Genomic DNA, 19062 nt, shown 5'->3' with positions numbered 1-19062 from the left:
CGTGATGATAAACATGAATGTATTTTCCGTCCTTAAAATCTTGGCCTCGAAACAATAGAGGCCCGCGCATTTCTTGAGGGTGCACTTTCAAGGTGTATCGTGGAGCTAGGACATCTTGCAATTTTTGCATCTCAGGAATGCCACAGGGTGTGTCTTTGGGCAGTCCGGCTTGTTGTAACAGGAGTTCTGCTTCGTTTCGTTGTTTGGCTCGGTCGGAACGTTGAATAGTGTTCCAGGTTCTTTTCCATTCTACCGTGTCGTTCTTGTCGGCATAGGTTCGTCCCACCACGATGGCACGGGCTAAACACATCTGGTCATGAGGGTTGTTAATTCGGACGAGACTCGTTTTGGTGTTGCGAAGGTCGTCCACCAATAACATCTTTTTACGTCCTGTCCCTTGAGGAGGAGAGACGTGGGTCATGTCCAGTGTGGCTTTACCATCGGTGATGTCAAACTGATCATTAGATTGTTGTACGTGTTGAATCTTGTCCATGACTTTGGAAGCAGTCAATTCTGCAGGGGTGCTAAACTCGATCCAAACAGGGGATTTCAAACCGTCGTGTTGTATGGAAAGTCTCAAGCGATCGTCTTCTTTGGGTTGACATTGTCGCTTGAGTGCAGTGAGCAAAGAATCCCACACCTCAGTGATGAACACTTCTGCTTTCTCTAACGGCACTTCAGCCTTGAAATCTTTAAACTTCACCGTGTATTTGTAAGCCGTGGTTCTAAATTTTCTAGAGGAGCGCTTTTCTGTCTCTCGAATGGAATAGTACTTTTCAGGGTTGACTAAGGGTGGTGAACTTGGTTTAGAGGGTTCGGATTCTGGTTCACTCATGTCCTCTTCAAAATCACTGGCATGAATTTGTGCCAAGATTTCAGCCCTGGTACGAGGCGATAGATCACGTTTCTGCCTCTTACTTTCTTCTTCTTTCTTCTCGAATGAATGGGATCGTTTCATCTTGAAAGCAAAAAGTCAAATGACTCAAGTTCAAACACCATGAGCTACTTTATAGTCATAGCAGACCAGCGTATATAAAAGGGTGTGTGTCTTGTCCTTTCACTATTCATTTCACTCTCAAGCCGAGCACAACGATGGAAGAGACTAACCAGATGGAACGTTTCGTCAGAGCTTTGCGAGGGGTCATTAGAAAATTCTCTTCAGACCAGCCTACGGACTACTCTCCTTCCTTTCGAGATAAAAGTCAAGATACTTGCTATATCTGTCAGAAGAAAGGGCATTGGTCTTCAGAGTATCCAGACCGTCAAAAAAGAACAAAAACAGGGGCTAAAAAAGACAAAAGTCAAGATACCTGTTATTATTGTAAAGAAAAAGGACATTGGTCTCCAGATTGCCCAAAAAAGAAACAAGAGGAGTCAGAAGAAAAGAGGGATTCTTCAGAAGAAGAGAGGGATTCTTCGGAAGAAGAGAGGGATTCTTCAGAGGAAGAAGAGGAAGAAAAAAGACAATTCTATTTACAAGAGGCAAAGAAACAGGAGAAGAAGAAAAGTAGAAGGGAAGAAAATGAGGAAAAGACGGTGAAGAAATTAAAAAAACAGAGAGACTAAACAAGGAGAAAGAAGAAGTCAATGAACTTTTCATTAAAGTGTTCTGTTGTGAATTGTGAATTGGATTGTAAAAATGGAGAAGAGAATAAATGAATGATAAAAGGTAAGTGTCTTTGAGTTGTGATTTTAAAATAAGAAGCTACACTCACGCACTCATACACAGACACGTACTATAAGGGTAAAATGGGTGTTTTTTTTTTTTTTTTTTGAGTTATTGGCAAATTGAAATTGTATTTCTTTTCGAGAAATGTGGGTGGCCCTGAAAAGGGCCTTTTTCTTCATGGTGAAGGGGTGAGTTTAAGCAATCAACTTTAACTGCCTTATGCCTTTGCCACGGCCAAGGCCTACTTCTGGACTGCGTAATGTTGATGATGATTGGGTTGAAATCACTAAGGGTGGTACGGTAGGCTTAGTCACAGGGTTGACGTGTTTAGCTCGGGAAGGTCGTATTCTCTTCGGTCGTGATAAAGAAGTCTGATACATTTGTTTCAGACTTCTTAACTCCGCTAAAATGTCCAACAGTACCGTGACCGTTTGATTTTCACCCTCTTGTTTCTTTGCTGCTACTTCTTCTTGCTGTTGCTGCTGTTGTTTTTTTCTTACCTCTTCTTCTTGTTGCTGTTGCTGTAGGAGAAAAGCCTGTTCCGCTTCCTTTTGTCGTTGTATAAATTTCTCCAATTCTTCTTTCTGTCTCTGTCTAAAATTCTCCACTTGCGGTAATGAAGAAGGTAACGAAGGTTCCGGAACAAATTCTTGCGAGGAGAGAAAATCCACAAAATCCCAATTCACCTCTTCTGAAAGTAAGTCCGAGTTCCCTTGGGCAGTCTCCCCTGCTGGTGCACCCCAATGGATCGTTTTCTGAGTTTCCGTCATGTTGAATCACTGTCGCATAGATTGACTGCACACAAGCGCTAGCGAATCTATATAGACTACGTGACGTCACAGACTGCACTCTTCGGATTGGATGCGGGCTGACTGAATTCTGTAACGCGTGTTCGGATTGGTGAATGAACTCAATCCGTTTCAATCCTTCCTGTCCCTATAAATAAGCGCCGTTCACTGCATTGATTCACCTATTCTCGGAGCCTCAACATGTGGACAGACGTTGAATCTTCAACCCTTGTGTCAACAATGATGTTCAGGACGGACATGCTCATGTATGTCCGATCCAAGTGGACCGTTGTCCACAGGACCAACAGCAGCCTGTGGATAAGAAGAGTCTATATAGAGAGACAAGGTTGCCTCAAGAGGACTCTGATGTATGGCCCTGCTGTAAGACGAAGTTTGAGGAAAAGAAGATGTCGCAAATGCCCTTTATGTTAAGGGCATATTAACATAAACCAAAGGCCCTTTTCAGGGCCCCCATATTTCTCGAAAAGAGATAGCCTTTCCATTGCCTACCCCTTTTTTAAAAATTTAAAAAAAAAAAAATCCCATGTTAAATTCCCCTTGTACGTAGATTGTCCCACGATTTATTCCCATGTTAAATTCCCCTTGTACGTAGATTGTCCCACGATTTATTCCCATGTTAAATTCCCCTTGTACGTAGATTGTCCCACGATTTTTCGCCATGTTAAATTTCCATTGTACGTAGATTGTCCCAAGGGGTTCTGTAATGCTAATTCCCACTGTACGTAGGGTATCCCCATTCACTACTAATATGCTAAGAATGTGGATAATTTCAGCGTGTGATTGTTGAATTTATAGAAATAAACTAATACGTAAAAATATAATATGTATATTGTGATGCTCTTAATACCAGGTAACGTAATTGGGATCAATCGAGGGAATAATTTAAAATAATTCAATTGTATTAATTGAATGCGATTTTGGCGATTTAATATAAATTGTCATGTGATATTGATCTCGAATTTTTACACATCAATAAATTAAGCCGAATAGTGTTGGGTCCCCTTTTCCAGATCACTTTGATGCGATGTTTTATCTATATCAACATCGTACACCCTAATAATAACAAAAACAAGCCCCCAAGCATTCAAACCTGTGTTTTCCGATAAACATTTATAAGAAACAGGTTTAAATCGACCATTAGACGTGAAAACAATGTTATTGCACAGACCTTCCTGCACTCAAACATTCGCCCATTTTGCCGAAGAAAGCATAAAACATGCTTTGCAAGCCAATAATCAGAAATTATTGCATTTCGTGTCGACATCTAAATTTGGACATGATAGTGTTCTTGAAAGATTGAAATGAGTAGAAAGTATCAACATCGAATGCTATAAAAACAAGTACCATACGCAAGAGTACTGGTCGAAAACACGAATAGCCTGGCGTAAATAGCATCAACCATTTATATATATATATATAATACAATAATGATCATAACAATATATCACAAGCATGACCCACAATCAAAATCTACCCCATATTACCATATAAGGAATCGACGATTCTTGGCTAGCGAAGGTCTGGCTATGTTTTGCACCGCAGTTAATAGCCCAATGAAACAAAACTTCCATCTACATAAAAGTGAATGTTTAGCTGATGAAATCTGCTGATCTGATGTTAGGAAGCAAGTAAGTGAAATTAAAAGGATTAACTAATCATGGCGGGGTATTTCTAGATGTGTACCTTTTACCTTAATAAAATACATGTTTACCCGCTACCCAAAATATTATCGAATCGATAATTCCTTTTAGTGTGAAATGGTGTTTCTTATTGTGAGAAAATCATTGTATTCATATTATAAAATGTCATATTATCATCCGGCGAAACCGCATCAGTTTTCAAAACTGCAATTTGTTTAGCAAAATGGTGAAGAAACGATTTAAAGAATTACCGACCTGTTTCTAACATCTCGATCTTATTAAGAAATGTAGAAAAAGGTGTTCTATCCAAGCTAGAATCTCAATGAATTAAAATAATCTTTCTAGTCATGCATGGTCTGCATATTGCCATTGCCATATTACTGAAACTGCCATTGCCTTATAACTGAAACTGCAATTGCCATATTACTGAAACTGATATTGCCATATTACTGAAACTACCATTGCCATATTACCGAAACTACCATTGCCATATTACTGAAACTACCATTGCCATACTACTGAAACTGCCTTTGCCATATAACTGATACTGTCATTGCCATATTACTGAAACTACCATTGCCATATTACTGAAACTGCCTTTATAATAATAGAATAGTTAATGACATTTTATTTGCTTTCGATAGGTGGAAATATTACAGTCCTCACCCTCGTTGACATGTCTGCACTTAACACAATAGACCAGGATTTATTACTTCATCGTCCTAAGCATGTATTTTATATTCACTATATAGCCTTACTAAGGTTCAAGTCCTATTTAATCAATAGGACAAACTGTGTCAGTAAATGGAAAACATTCCAGCCCAGTTGATCTATGTTTTGGTGTTACACAAGGTTCCGTTCTCGGCCCAGTTATCTACATTCTGTACACTCAGCCGCGCCAAAGTGTCATTGATCGACATCCGCTTATGATACTCAAATATACAAATCCAGTTATCCGGCTGAAGTTGAAACTACCTTCTAAGGCGAATAGTGGTGCATTTTGGATGAGAAGTCATGGCAGACGAATGAAGATAAAACTGAAACCATCCCTAGCACCGTTCAAAGACAGTCTCATTCAAATTCTTTACCACAAAATTGAGTATCAGCAGTGCCAACATTTTTATATTATATTTACACAGTCAGTACAAAACTTAGGTGCCACTCTTGACATTATGCTCTCATTATACCACCATGAAATGAACATAATCAAAGCTGCATATCGGGTGCTGATACTCATCTACTCTCTGAGCAATTTTCTTTCGATTGATGCCAGTAAAATTAGCATGTGATGGATTGTACTTTCAAGACTCGATTATTGTTCGTTGGTACTTTCAAGACTGGACTATTGTTCGTCTAAGTGTCAACTACAGAATCTGCAAAAAGTTAAAAGCACGGCTGCTTGGACCATCCTTACAGTACGAAGAATTGAGCAAACCTAAACCCTGCAATGTAACTTTCACTAGCTACCAGAATCGAACAAAAATCTGTTCACTATGCTACATTTCGTTGACTGGCTCCAGTCCAATATACCTACCTGACCTAGCAATGTTTACATTTTTAATTATTCTCAGCATGTTTTTGTGTTGTATTTCCTTAGCAATGTTTTTTTTTTTAGTTTATCGCTGCATATGTTTTTATGTGCTATCTAATGTAGTAAAGCGCTTAGAGTTTCTAAAGATTGGGCACTGTACTAGGACAACATTATTCTTTTTGTTATTAGTATTATTATAGAGTACTTTCAGCAGTTATTGTCTACTAAAGCACACATCAACTATAAGGTCTAAGGGTTCGTGTTGTTGCATGGGTATTGGAGATAAATTGTCAATATTTCTATTCAGCTGATAATTGTCATACAAAATCTTAAACGAAGAATTCTGTTCAAATGCACCCAGTGCGCAGTGGAAACGTGCAAAAATATGTTTGAATGGACAAACTATAAGTAAACAGGTCAACTTTGACAAGACATGGGAATGAAATTATCAAATTAGCTCTAATATTGAAGTCTTGATAATGCGAATCACTATACATCATACTTTGGTGGGCGTGTTGCTACCTTGTGACACACACACAGACACAAACACACACACACATGCACAAACACAGAGGCAAACACATGCAGTATCTACCCGTCTCTGTCTGCCTGTCTCCATCGTTTTGGGGGATTAAAAGGAATTGGTTTACAAATGTTGGAAGTTACGCGTATAAGCAAAATATGTTCTTTTTGTGGTGAAAATGCAAGGCGCGTCAAATTTAAAATGCTCAAAATGATCCATATTCTATCATCACTGTTTACACTCTGTTTTAACATAAATTATAATTCGTGCAAAACAGATGTAAAACACAATATTCCCTAAATAATGTACGTAGCAGCTACATTTAGCGACAAGTCCAAAGTGTGTTTATGTATGTATGTATTGTATGTATGTATGTATGTATGTATGTATGTATGTATGTATGTATGTATGTGACGACTTTCCGGTGGCGTAAGTGGTTAGAGCGTCCGCCTTGATATCGGAATATCTAGGGTTAAAATCCCATTAGAGTCATACCGAAGACTTATAAAAATATTACTAGCAGCTGCCTGACCTGGTGTGAAGCATTAAGATGTTACTTTTAGGAAGTCATGTATAGACACAGACACACACAAATACAAACAAACACGCACACACAAACACATCGTATCAAGCAAAGACATTTGGAGTAGTGTGCCTTATCCATAGACAGCCACGAGAGCCAGCTGGGGCTCATCCATAGCTTGTTGTGAGCATAAAAGTACTTGTTTATGTCAAGTTATACCGGGTAACTGTGACGTCTTTGGTACTTCAGATGTTGCAGAAGTTATCGTAGTCCCTTGTTCATTGCAGGGCCGTTCTAAAAATAAATGAAATAGATTTTTGTGAATATAATTCACTTGAATCATAGTAATTATGTCACAAAACTGTTAATAAATATGCCCTTGTGTCAGTTCTTGTCTATGTCAAAGATATTGAATGGACTCTGCTATTATAATATCTACGTTGCCAACGACAACAAGAAATACAGTTGTTTAGGCATTAGCTCTTAATCGTTCAAAGGAGTGAGAGGGTGTAATGTCTTCAAGTTGAGTGTCACAGACAAATCTGAGTAAACATACAAGTTCTAATTATATTTGCGATATTTAAAGTATTCTTATTGCGGAAATTAAAATAAGTGAATGCAGAGATAACACACGTGTTGTATCTTAACAAAATATGTTTGAACAAGAGTTAAGTGATTTTTTTTCCATAAGTATTTAAAATAATACACGTAACATATCTAAAGCAAAAGTATTTTGTGGTATAATTTCTATTTTACGCAAATCGAAATAGATAAAAAGCAACCAGAAACTGGGGAAATTTGCTAAAATCGCTGAGTACAAAATTGCATTACTGTTGGTAGTAATTCTCACACGATTCAAAGCATACTATGATGACCTCCTCAAACTTTGGGATATTTTAGATATTGATTTGCGGATGTGTACAATGCGTGAAAATTAGCTTTGGGACTATATCAATCCTCTTATTATGGGGCTTTCAGTGTAGGTGACACTCGTTTGATTTCTGATAACAGAGAAAGGTTGGAGCATCTGGCAGCTTTACTTCTGACATGTATCTACTTAGTGAGTATCCAACCTTAGGAATTAAAAATTCGTATGATATGATTTTCTCATTTAATAATCACTTTAAACGATAGCGCCAGCAACGTATGAGAAATAAAAATAAAATAAAAAATATTGGATATAACAGAAAATTCAACAATTGGTCATAATTTTGCATCATATGTATGAATGAATTGCTATTCGGCGCAATATTTGGATCCCGATGGAGTACGTTTTCCGACGTGCACTGTAGCATAATGAAATATTAATTTTCTCATATTCAAGAACGAATTATTTCGGTTGTTGTGAAAAGAACATTTTGTGAATGCAACAAATACCTTTGAAAGTTGGCGCAAAAGGTTTAGCATGCACTTGGAAAATTCATCGTTAATTTTAAATGAGGATTAAAAAAATTTTTGATTTGAAGGAAAAATGTTTGAAACGACAATGACAATGACATCACAAGCTTGCACTGCATATATAGCATACGCAATGTTAAAACTGTATAAAGGTTAGAATATAAAGTACACTCCTATCAATAAAATAAATAAAGACAGAAAGAAGACAATTAAATAGTCTAGAATTGATTTACGCTTGATGAAATAATAGTGAGTATATACAAAAGACAAGTCTCCCGCCAAAAATAAAATTGCAGAGAAAACATACAATTACAGCATTCATTATATTCGACAAAAAAAAAAAAAGAAAAAAAAAAAGGAAATAAATAGGCCGTACAATCAGCTGGTCAAATTGTTTCCAAGGCACGTCACTTCATCCAATGATCGTTTCTAAAAATAAATGTGTTGCAATTGATGTTTATCTTAATTAATTTGCTTTCGAAAGCATTCTTCACGCGATGATGGAAATCGGAAGGGTTTTGCTACTTTGGACTAGATATACCGAATGAAAATGACGTTATGTTTAATTGAACTAGATCTACCGGATGTGAATGGCGCTATTGTTGGTTCAGGTTGTATAGCGTCCTCAATGACTTTACCTTTTGCAGAAGAAACATTAAATCGAATTAATATTTTGTATGTGACCTAATAAAATTGTTGCAAACATTGTTGATGTACTAGGGGAAGGACTTTTGTTTTCAAGTGAAAATTTATCTAAACAGCCCGGTAACTGGTGAATGTTGTTGAAGTCGATAAGATCTAAACTGCAATGATGTTGAGTGTGGGTATTCATAGTGGTATTATTTGTTATGTGGCGATATTCACGAATTGGACATGAATTAGTATCAACATAGGTGCTTATCATTTATCGTGATTTAGAGAGAGACGAATGGGGTAATAATACTATTTGATCTGAAAATCTGACAGTTATATTTAAAGCAAGTTCATAAAGACTTAGTTTTTTTTTAAAAAATTGTTTCCCAGCAAACGAGCCGCGCGAAGTTTCCTGCAACGTCCAAGCATATATAGGTCAATGTAGTTTTGAAGTGCATCATCAGCAACAAACACGATATGCACTTTGATCAATCGATCCTGCTATTTTAGGTAATATGTTTCGAAAGTAATTAGTATATCATACGTATATCAATACTGAGAGCGGATGCATCTGCCATGTTTCACAACTCTTGCACTAGCTGACTAGTTGTTAGCAACTGATAACTGCTTCATAATGTCACAGCTTAAGTATTTTGTAGTCATATGAAAACTGTCTTTACCTTTCTCTGCTTTTTATATGAACTAAATCTCAGTCCTGGCATGGAAGAGAAATATATTCCAAAAGTGTTGATGTTATATTTTACTTAAAATTATAATTGAGATTCAATACCAGTTATGAAGATGTTCTTCGCTGTCAGGAACATGTAAAAGTAAGAAAAATGAGCAAAGAAGTAACGCCTCCTCCAAGAAAGTTAGTTTACGATCGGACTGACCAAAGAGCAGGAACATATTTATCCCCCATGCTACATACCGTTACTACACATTGAGTTATCAAAACAATAACAGCATCCCGGGATAACTATTTCCAACAGGGTGCGTATCTCAGTCAACCGATGAAACGACCACTGAGGTGTTCCCACACTCCCACATTGAAATTGATTCGAAATATCTGGTGTAAATGAAAGACAGCTTCAACTCGGTCCATATCATTCTACAATGACAATTAAACTTTCATTGGATATAGGGTATATTACCCAACAGCTAGCCTCAAGTTTATCGATCGGGTCTACTCTGATATAGAGTGGATTTGAGTTTGTTAAAATAATGTCTACGTTACCTACGAAAACCATAAAGACAATTGTTTAGGCAGTAACTCTTAAGCGTTCAAGGGAGGTAGAGGGTCTAATATCTGTTATCTAACAAGTGGAGTTACAGACAAATATGAGACAGGTGAACACTCTTGTCCTAATCATATTTTGCAATATTTAAAGTAATCTTAGTGCGGAATTTAATGTTAGTAATTTCAGAGATAACACGTGATTCGTTATGTTAACAGAACATGTTTCAACAATTGTGAAGTGACTGACCCCAGACATGTGGTTAGAAAAGTGACACATCTATTACAAAAGTGTTCGAGTGCAATATTTCTTTAAGCAAATTCCAATTGATGAAAAACCACCAGAATCTGGGTCAATTTTTCTAAAGTCCCCGAACACAAAATTGCTTTAGTGTCGGTTGTATTTTTAAATTTTTCAAATTATGTTATTATTGCTTCCTCAAACTTTGGAATATTTTGTGATTTGCAGATGCGCACAGTGTTTGCACATTAGCTTTGGGACCAGATCAAACGTCTTATTATATTAGCTTGAAAGCATTTAAGTGTGTTTGCTAACAAACAGTGTATATTATATCCAAACTCAATTAAGAGTTTATTTTCCAGGCAGTAGCTCAGTTTATGTGACCGTATAAAATTGTTGCTAACGTGGTTAATGTGCCAGGGGAACGACTTTCGTTTACAAATGAAAATTTATCCAAACTGCCCAGTAGCAGGTGAAAATTGCTGAAGTCTATAAGCACTAAACTGCAATGATGTTGAGTGTTAGTATCCATAGTAGTATTATTTATTATGTGGCGATATTCACGAATTGGACATGAACTAGTATCAACATAAGTGATTATCATTTATCGTGATTTAGAGAGAGAAGATTGGGGTGATAATACTATTTGATCTGAAAATCTGAATATTATTCTTAAAGCATGTTATAAGCATAGCTAACAGTAGTTTCAGACATTCATACAAACTCAGTTATGGTTTAAAATAGAACCGCGTGAAGTTTCTCGCGACTTTCAAGCTTCATGTAGGTCAATGTAGTCTTGGAGCGTATCATCAGCAACAAAATCGATAAGCATGTTGATCAATCGATCCTGCTATTTTAGGTAATATGTTTCAAAAGAAATTAATATATCATATGGATAACAAGATACCGCAACGCGGATGCATCAGCAATGTTACACATATTCTACACTAGCTGCCTAGTTGTTAGCAACTGTAACTTGCTATATAGTTATACTAGATTAAATAATATGTAGTCGTATGAAACATGCCTTTACCGTTCTCTACATTATTTTTCATCTAAATCGCAGACGTGACAGAAAGAAAAATATGTTTCAAAAATGTTGATTTGATACTTTATTTCAAATTGAAATTTGGAATCAATCACAGTTATCAAGATCGTCTTTGTTGACACGAAGATTTACACGTAAGGAGAATGAGAAATGAAGAAGCAAAATGAGGACTCCTCCTAATTGTTACTTCGATTGACCAAAGAACGGATCCTACATGTATAGATTCATCCCCCCGCTCGTTTACAGTTACTACACATCGAGGTATCACGACACACTAACAGCGACCAGGGATATATCTTTCCCAGAATGGTTCGTCTCTCAATCAGTCAAACTACAGAAGCAAGTCTGAAATGTGCAAACACCCCCATATTGAGTTTCTACTATGCCTATATCATACTACAGTGACACATACAACAATCATTGGATATGGGGTTTATTACCCTAGAGGCATCATGTTTGTCGACCGAGTCTATTTTGATTCAGTGTAAATTATATTTGTTTTTTAGTTGTGCCGAGTACAGGATGGATGTTGCAAATCGATTATGTGTGACCTTAAAACGCATGGATTAATAAAGGCGTGTTAGATTCTGCAATTCTTTAAATCTTCTGGAGTCGCAGCAAGAATGGAGTCAATCAATCTCCAAAATTATATTTTAGAGTCCGATTGACCGACGAACAGATCCTACTGCATCCCGATAAGCTGCTTACCATTACATTTCGTCCAAAGGATAATAACCCTAACTCCGACCCTATTTTCCTACAGCAGAATCATCATCCTGCCCAGTTAAACGATAAAATAAACATTGAGGGAACATCCCAGACGCTGAAACTAATTAGAAGCATCAAATACATGTTGTTAGAAAGAATCGATACAAATGGCGTCTTATGAGGAAAACCAATAAATATGGTCCGTGCATTAATAGATATTGTTAAATACATGCCGTGTACGATTGTGTTGCGGTCCCGTTCTATGTTCTATGTAGCCTGGTGTTTGTACGTGTGAAAACACTCCACTGCGCAAAGGCGCCTGAAAAACGCAAACTACAATGGAAACAGTAGAATAGAACTTCCAAAATGCATTATGTTTTGTATAACTTCAATACTTTCGACCGCTCCGGTGGCTTAGTGGTTAGAGCGTCCGCCTTGGATGTGGAAGGTCGTGGGGGGGGGGGCCGAGTCTTACTAAAGACTTACCAAAATGGTACTAACAGCTGCCTCGCTTGACGCTCAGCATTAAGAGTTTAGTGTTAGGAATGGTCGGCCTGGTGTCAGGATAATGTGACTGGGTGGGACATCGTGCTACATAAATTGTCTCACTCCAGACATCGTAGCGATATGACTGAAAAATTGTTAAAGCTACGATAAAAATCCAAATCACACATACACACACACACACAATATTATCGTTATGCAATGAATGCATTTACAGTTGATTCTTACTACGCATACTCGACGCATTATATTAAATATGAGCCTTCATGTATAATTTGTTATACTCGTATAAATGAAAAACGGGCTCGTGGAATTATTTATTTGTTCCCCCCATATATTCTTTCTCAGAATTATACGCATCACTAGCGTCAAAGACAAATGGCTAATAAGAGGCAAAATTGATCTAATAAGCAAAGAACGCAAATGTGGTTGGTCTATCATGATCGCTGACGTCGTTGTTGCGGCACTGCTTGTTCACGGGCATCGATGATATTTACTACAAGAATGTATATCTTGGTCACAGCGGTATTGTATAAAAATGTATGTGATGAATGAAGGAAAAAACTATTTACAAGCCCAAATGTTGACTGATGCAATTAATTTGTTTCAGCACGTGATATTTGTTCAACAGAGCAGCACAACGCAACCATATCTCCGCGAAAAGCTTGTGTTATGCGCAATGGAGCAATACGCATCGATATTACCGCCTTGGAACTCTCTTCAATGAGATAATTTATCTTGCGGGAAATTTATTTGCAGAAATATCTGTATTATTGTATTTTTCACGTAATAAATAACTGCAAGCAATCTCCGAAAACGTTTCTCGAGTTCGTCCGACGATCCTGCATCGAATAAGGGCATGATGGTCTTTGTAATACCGATTATTGACCCGCCGATATTGTTTCCTTTGACATGGTCGCTTGCTACCATAACGGTGTTCTTGGACGTGGTTGATGCCTGTCAGTTAATTACGTTTTGGTCATCTACATATCAACTTACGCGTGTATGAGTCAATATTATCGTTATCGTAGAATGGACTGGATTTGCAGAGAACGACAGTTTTGAAGAAATTATAATATAGAAACCACAAAAACAAGTATGTCTTCCAGAGCCATGACAAGGTGCGACGAGTATGGAAGTTTCAGACGCTAACGACATCGGGCGTAGAATCATAGGTAAACTGACCACAAGGGCATCAGCGCTCTGCAAACCTTGAATAACATGCATGTTGTCGACGAGGCTGAACTTTTCTCATCAAGGATACTATATGCGTTGGTACATTTATTTCGAAAGCCTCTGCTAACACTGAAGAAATAGCCGGACATAACATTTTCAACAATGAACACGAATCTGCACAACTGCATCAATTATCGCATTTGCAAGAATTAACTTGTTATCGATGATTAATAGACTTTCCGCCATTGCATATAGAGTAGCCATGGATTCATTTTACGTTGATAAAGATCTCTTACCATATATCTATAGAGTTTCTGTGTTTGCACTGACGGAATATTTATGCGAATAAATAACAACCACAGTAGTTCAAAATTCCCATATGGTCATTAGAGATTGAAGACGGAAACAATCCGATTTCCGAATATATTTGCTTAGTATAATGCGACACATATCATGTTCCAATGATAATCTTTAGTGGATTTAGTAGTGCGTCACCAACTTGGTTATCTGAATAGTGGAGGGGTTTCTCTAGTAAAACATCACTGGTTATTAACCTGTTTATAATTTTATACTGATATATTAACGCCCAAACATAACTTTGTCAACGACATGAGATAAACCAGCCAAGTTAAATCACAAAGTTATAACAGTGTCTTCAGATAATGGCATGATTCCAGCTTGGATCCACTGATAATGAGAAAAAAGTACTCATCGAGTGATAATATTAGATGAAATATTTCCTGAGCCAACGGCGTCATTATGAATGTTTGGACATGGCTGAAGACCAGGGCGAGATGAGTGACTAGGTTTGGAGATCAACGCCAGTTACAGCCGATTGCTGATAATTTTCCTCATTATAGGCTTCGCGAACTGGTTGAATATTATGAAGTGTTTATGATTATCGTTCCAAAAGACTAGCCGCTACGACAATTAAAAGCTAGAATGTGTTTAAGATCTGATCAAGTAAAGAGTGGACAATTGCTTGAGATGATCCCGACACATATTGCTGAGACTTTTCCGACCTGTACACTCCCTGTGATGTAATCATGAATTCTGAAAAACAGGTTCGTGATAAGCTTAAGTAACAATTATTTTAGTTTCACCAAGCAAAATTTCCAAATAAACTTGTCGCGTTGATGTGTTGACCAGCCGATACCTGTCGTCAACATATCCATGTAAAAATACCGGAAGGGTTGATGGCGACCCATTTCAGATACATCAGCGAAATTGACGCAACAATAAAACAAACATGGCAAACTATATAACGTTGAAATATTATGGGAGTACCCCAATAGTGATTTTATTATATTAACGGCAGATGGTATTGATAATAATCGGGGGTCATCTACGTGGTTTCTTTATCCGGACGTGCAATGATTGTAACATACGTATGGGTTGAAGCTTATTGCCGCGTGACCCGCGTTTGTAGTAACACTGTATCCGCTGACATAACTTGTAATTTCACAAATCCATTTTCAGACACTAACACCCGATGCTCATAGGCTTCAAGGTAATAAATCGCCAGTGCATTGTTGTGGCGGGCTATATGTGAAATTGTATGCGTTGTAAACGTCCATAGAGGATCAATAGCTATATTTCTTGCACTTCTACTTCTCCAGGCTCATACAAATATCTGATGAAAGCGTCTCCAGTGATGCCTAAGATCGATTCATTGCGAACAGTTATGGTGGCCACGTGATCTGGTATTGATATTTGTTTCTTGATTATCTACGAGGGTTTCATCACTATCGTCCGTGCAATTTCATTGTTCTATGCGGCAGCTGGAAGTCCTCCTAGCCATTCGCGTGGTCGGGTATTTTCCTCGAAGGGCTTGCACTGCGTATCAACATATAATTTGCATTGTGATTTCCAAGTTATCGTTTTACGAGTGTACAAAGTTAAACGATAGCATGATCGCGATAAACTTTAGCATGTTTTTTTTCAAATTCTACCCCTTTATAATTCATCTGTCAGTTATGTCTCTGAGAAATTCTTGTCCTGGATGAAGTTACAAAAGTTTTGTTGACCTTAATGGTCCACGGACCTATATGCGTTTACAACTTCAGTGGCTATTTAGATAAAACGGTACAGCTTCTACGGATCGACGGTATATATAGATGATAATTAGCGTATTTTTATCGTGTTTGTGTGGATCTTGGTGTAGCGCCTTGTGTTTGTTTGTTAGGCAAAAGCAGAATATTAGTCGGTGAATGACTCTGCCACAAAGTTTTTAGCACCAACCGGTCGTTATCTTGACTTGCTAAATTAGTGATCGATGAGATGCTTTGTCGATAACAACAGGTACTATACAAATCGGATTCCATTATAAGAATCCTACCTCTTTAAATACTATCCAACCAATAATTGTGCGCTCATAGTTATGCTGTCCTCGAAGCTGGATTACCTGCTTCTGCGACCTGATGCTATTTGGGCGTTATCTAGCAGAATGTCACTCCAGTACAAGAGAGCATTACGATAATATTCGGCGTCTATTCCGTTGTTTGGATTCTCGCCTGATCGCGGACGTTCACCAAGATCCCATTGAATAGAGTACCTGGGCAAAGCAGGTAATTAAGGTTAATCCAGGCTGGGTTTGTTTTGTGGGAGATGTAAACCACCTACACACCCACATCAGGTACACGCTGACCCAAGTACCACGGTGCAACCACACGAAGCAAAACCCGGCATTGACAAAATAATAGCTGGCAGGACAAACGTCAGTGAAAAACAATACGGGGTTATCATGCTCTGTCAACGAGTTAATCATTGGTGTGCACAGTGATTGATAAATCAATCCACTTCGAAACAATTTGAATACAAGTACTTCAGTATGGATTCAGCCTCTGCAGTCATGACTTGACATCATAATGTCATATACAATTCCAAGCACGACTACGATGACATCGGTGTCAACGACGAGACTGGACTTTGATATTATATTTCTCTGATGGAACTCCGTGTGTGTTATATTTGGTCTAATATTCTATAGGCGTCATTGGGTGCTTTATCACATATTAGTTTACTTTTGTCATGGAGAAATCGCCCGGATGGCACGCCTGACTTTCATTTTCACGGCAACTCCCATGGCAGTTACGAAATCTAAGCACGATGAATTTCAACGACTAATATAAACATATCACAGGACGAGATTTCCAAGATCAACGCTATTGTCCACCAGCTAAATCTATGTTCGGCGATTGAAATATTCACCGCGGGGTACTTGTTGATATTGGTGCATAATCGATCAAAAACGTGCTTGGACAACGACACCGCGACTTCAGCGTGTTAACTGTGGACGATCCAGAAGCGGTGATCTCATGCATCGATGAGATGACATCAACGGCCGGTGTAAATCGTACATGTGATACTGCTCCTGGCTGTTATAGAAATGCACATAATGCAGGCAATCCTGGCCCAATAGCGCACTGAGAATAGATCCCTTAGTTTTCCACCCTACCCCATCCGACGAATGAAACGCTCGCAGGTACTGTATTATTTCCCATCTGACATTTATACTAAAAGATCAAAATGGACATCTACTTACATTCCGTAAAGCAATGTTTGCCATAATGATGCCGTGTAAGCAACAGTGCATAAAATTACCACCATTGATGAAATAGTAGTGTCGATTACCACACTAATTGAATAAACATGAATGTCTGCAGCGTATGTTATGTTACTGAAACGGACTTGGTTAATGTTGTCTACGAGTTATTTTTTAAAGCTGTCCCCTTGTGAGTGAATGTATTATTTCAGTTGGTGAAAACTCAACAGGGGTTCATAAAGATACAGCTGTTGGGTCGATCGATACTCCTTGCGCGAGTCAGCTGGCTACGGATTTTCTGAGAAAAAATATAGATTATCTAGATTTGGTCTACCATTGCTATGCTAAGTACCGAAACAATGGCAGAATATGTCAGTAAATAATCAATGCGGCCACATCAAGACGACTAAATTATTTGCCACGAATTCAAAATTGGTGCGTTAATGAAGACGATTTCGTCACTAATCATATTGAGGGAAGTGAACTGTTGTTGTCACATGCCTATTGTGGTCCACGTAGCTAAATCACCGATCATTTTATCAACTGGAATGCTAGTATGCTGATAATATAATATGTTGAAACATATATCGGATCATGCATTTGACACGGACGCGCGCGTTCTCGAAGGAAAAGTCGTGTACGATTGTGAATATTATTCATATGATGCACATATGCCAAATGAAAGAAGACGTGAAGAATTACAAGTTGATGATACAAGCAGATATGTTCTGTCAGCAGAGGCATTTGTTGAAGTCGAGGATAAACTTGTTAAAGCTCAAGGAACATATTATGGTCCCGCTTATTGACTATAGGATCACAACTCTATATTAGGAAGACATTTTCATGACGTTGTCATTACAAACATTATAAACGAATGAGTTTAGGATCAGTACATAATATTCGTAAGCCATTGCTGAAGCTGCCATTACGTATATAAATTCAGCGCCCTGCTAGACGATCTGACAGGTTCAACGAAATGAAAAACAAAATTATGCCAATGCATTGCCTTCCGACATGTTAACAACAATGTCATTCATTTAGCAATAAAAACAACTAGTCACATCCACCTCCGGTAATTAGGTTCCTTTTGTTGCTGTAGAATATTTAGACAAACGTTGCGTACATCACTTCGTCTATACAATGTTTTAATTGCACGAACCGTCGTCGAAGTATATTTTGTCTCTCATATTTCTCTTTCAGTATTAACCGAGCATTTTGACAAGAGGTGAGAGTAGGATTCTGCCATGGACAACTCCAAGTCTTTGATAACTTGCGCTTTGGTATAGTGTGTACTTGTATTTCTTTTTAGATTTCTTTTATATGATCACTATTCAGTTTCGAGTGAAGATGATAATTATCATTTTCTATATCTTATATTTTATCAAGAATCTAATATTCCAACATTTATCCCTTTCTAAAATTTACAGTAGAGCCCAAAATGAGTTATCAATCGGTATTATCTTGTGGTCAATACACACACACAGCCATCTTAAGCTTTTGAATATAAGTTGTTACTGTCATACGACGTGTATCGATCAGTTTATATTGTTTGGTATCACTTTTCCAAAACCACAAACGAGCGCACATCGTGTCAGCTAACATCCTGGTGAACTCAGAGGTTGAATCAGAAATGTCAACGCCAATTCTCAAGTAATTATGTATGTCTAGTGCTATAATTAATACGGAAACTATTTGTCTTCCCCCCTTCTGTCGAACAAGCAATGTCTTTTCCTAACACTGTACCGACAACCACCTAACCATGCACACCACGACGAAAGTTATACTTAGATAAACAAATATATATAAAGTTAATCGTGCCCATGGAAAATGCGTCATACAATTTCCCATATGCAAACAACTTTAAAAAGAGATCCATAT

General features: G+C 37.8%; 1 protein-coding gene across 1 annotated transcript in view; it reads right to left on the bottom strand.

The window, feature by feature from the left end:
- LOC149791239 (uncharacterized) overlaps positions 1 to 19062 on the bottom strand; it is a 90581-nt gene that overhangs the window by 24220 nt on the left and 47299 nt on the right. The window contains exon 9 of the mRNA XM_089969725.1: positions 6915 to 6989. Within this exon, the coding sequence (XP_089825851.1) occupies positions 6915 to 6989 (75 nt within the window). The remainder of the gene's footprint in view (positions 1 to 6914; positions 6990 to 19062) is intronic.

Source organism: Sinohyriopsis cumingii, chromosome 9 (assembly GCF_028554795.1).
Source record: "Sinohyriopsis cumingii isolate HCF-2022 chromosome 9, ASM2855479v2, whole genome shotgun sequence".
Taxonomy (NCBI): domain Eukaryota; kingdom Metazoa; phylum Mollusca; class Bivalvia; order Unionida; family Unionidae; genus Sinohyriopsis; species Sinohyriopsis cumingii.
This window is presented reverse-complemented; position numbering and strand designations above follow the sequence as displayed.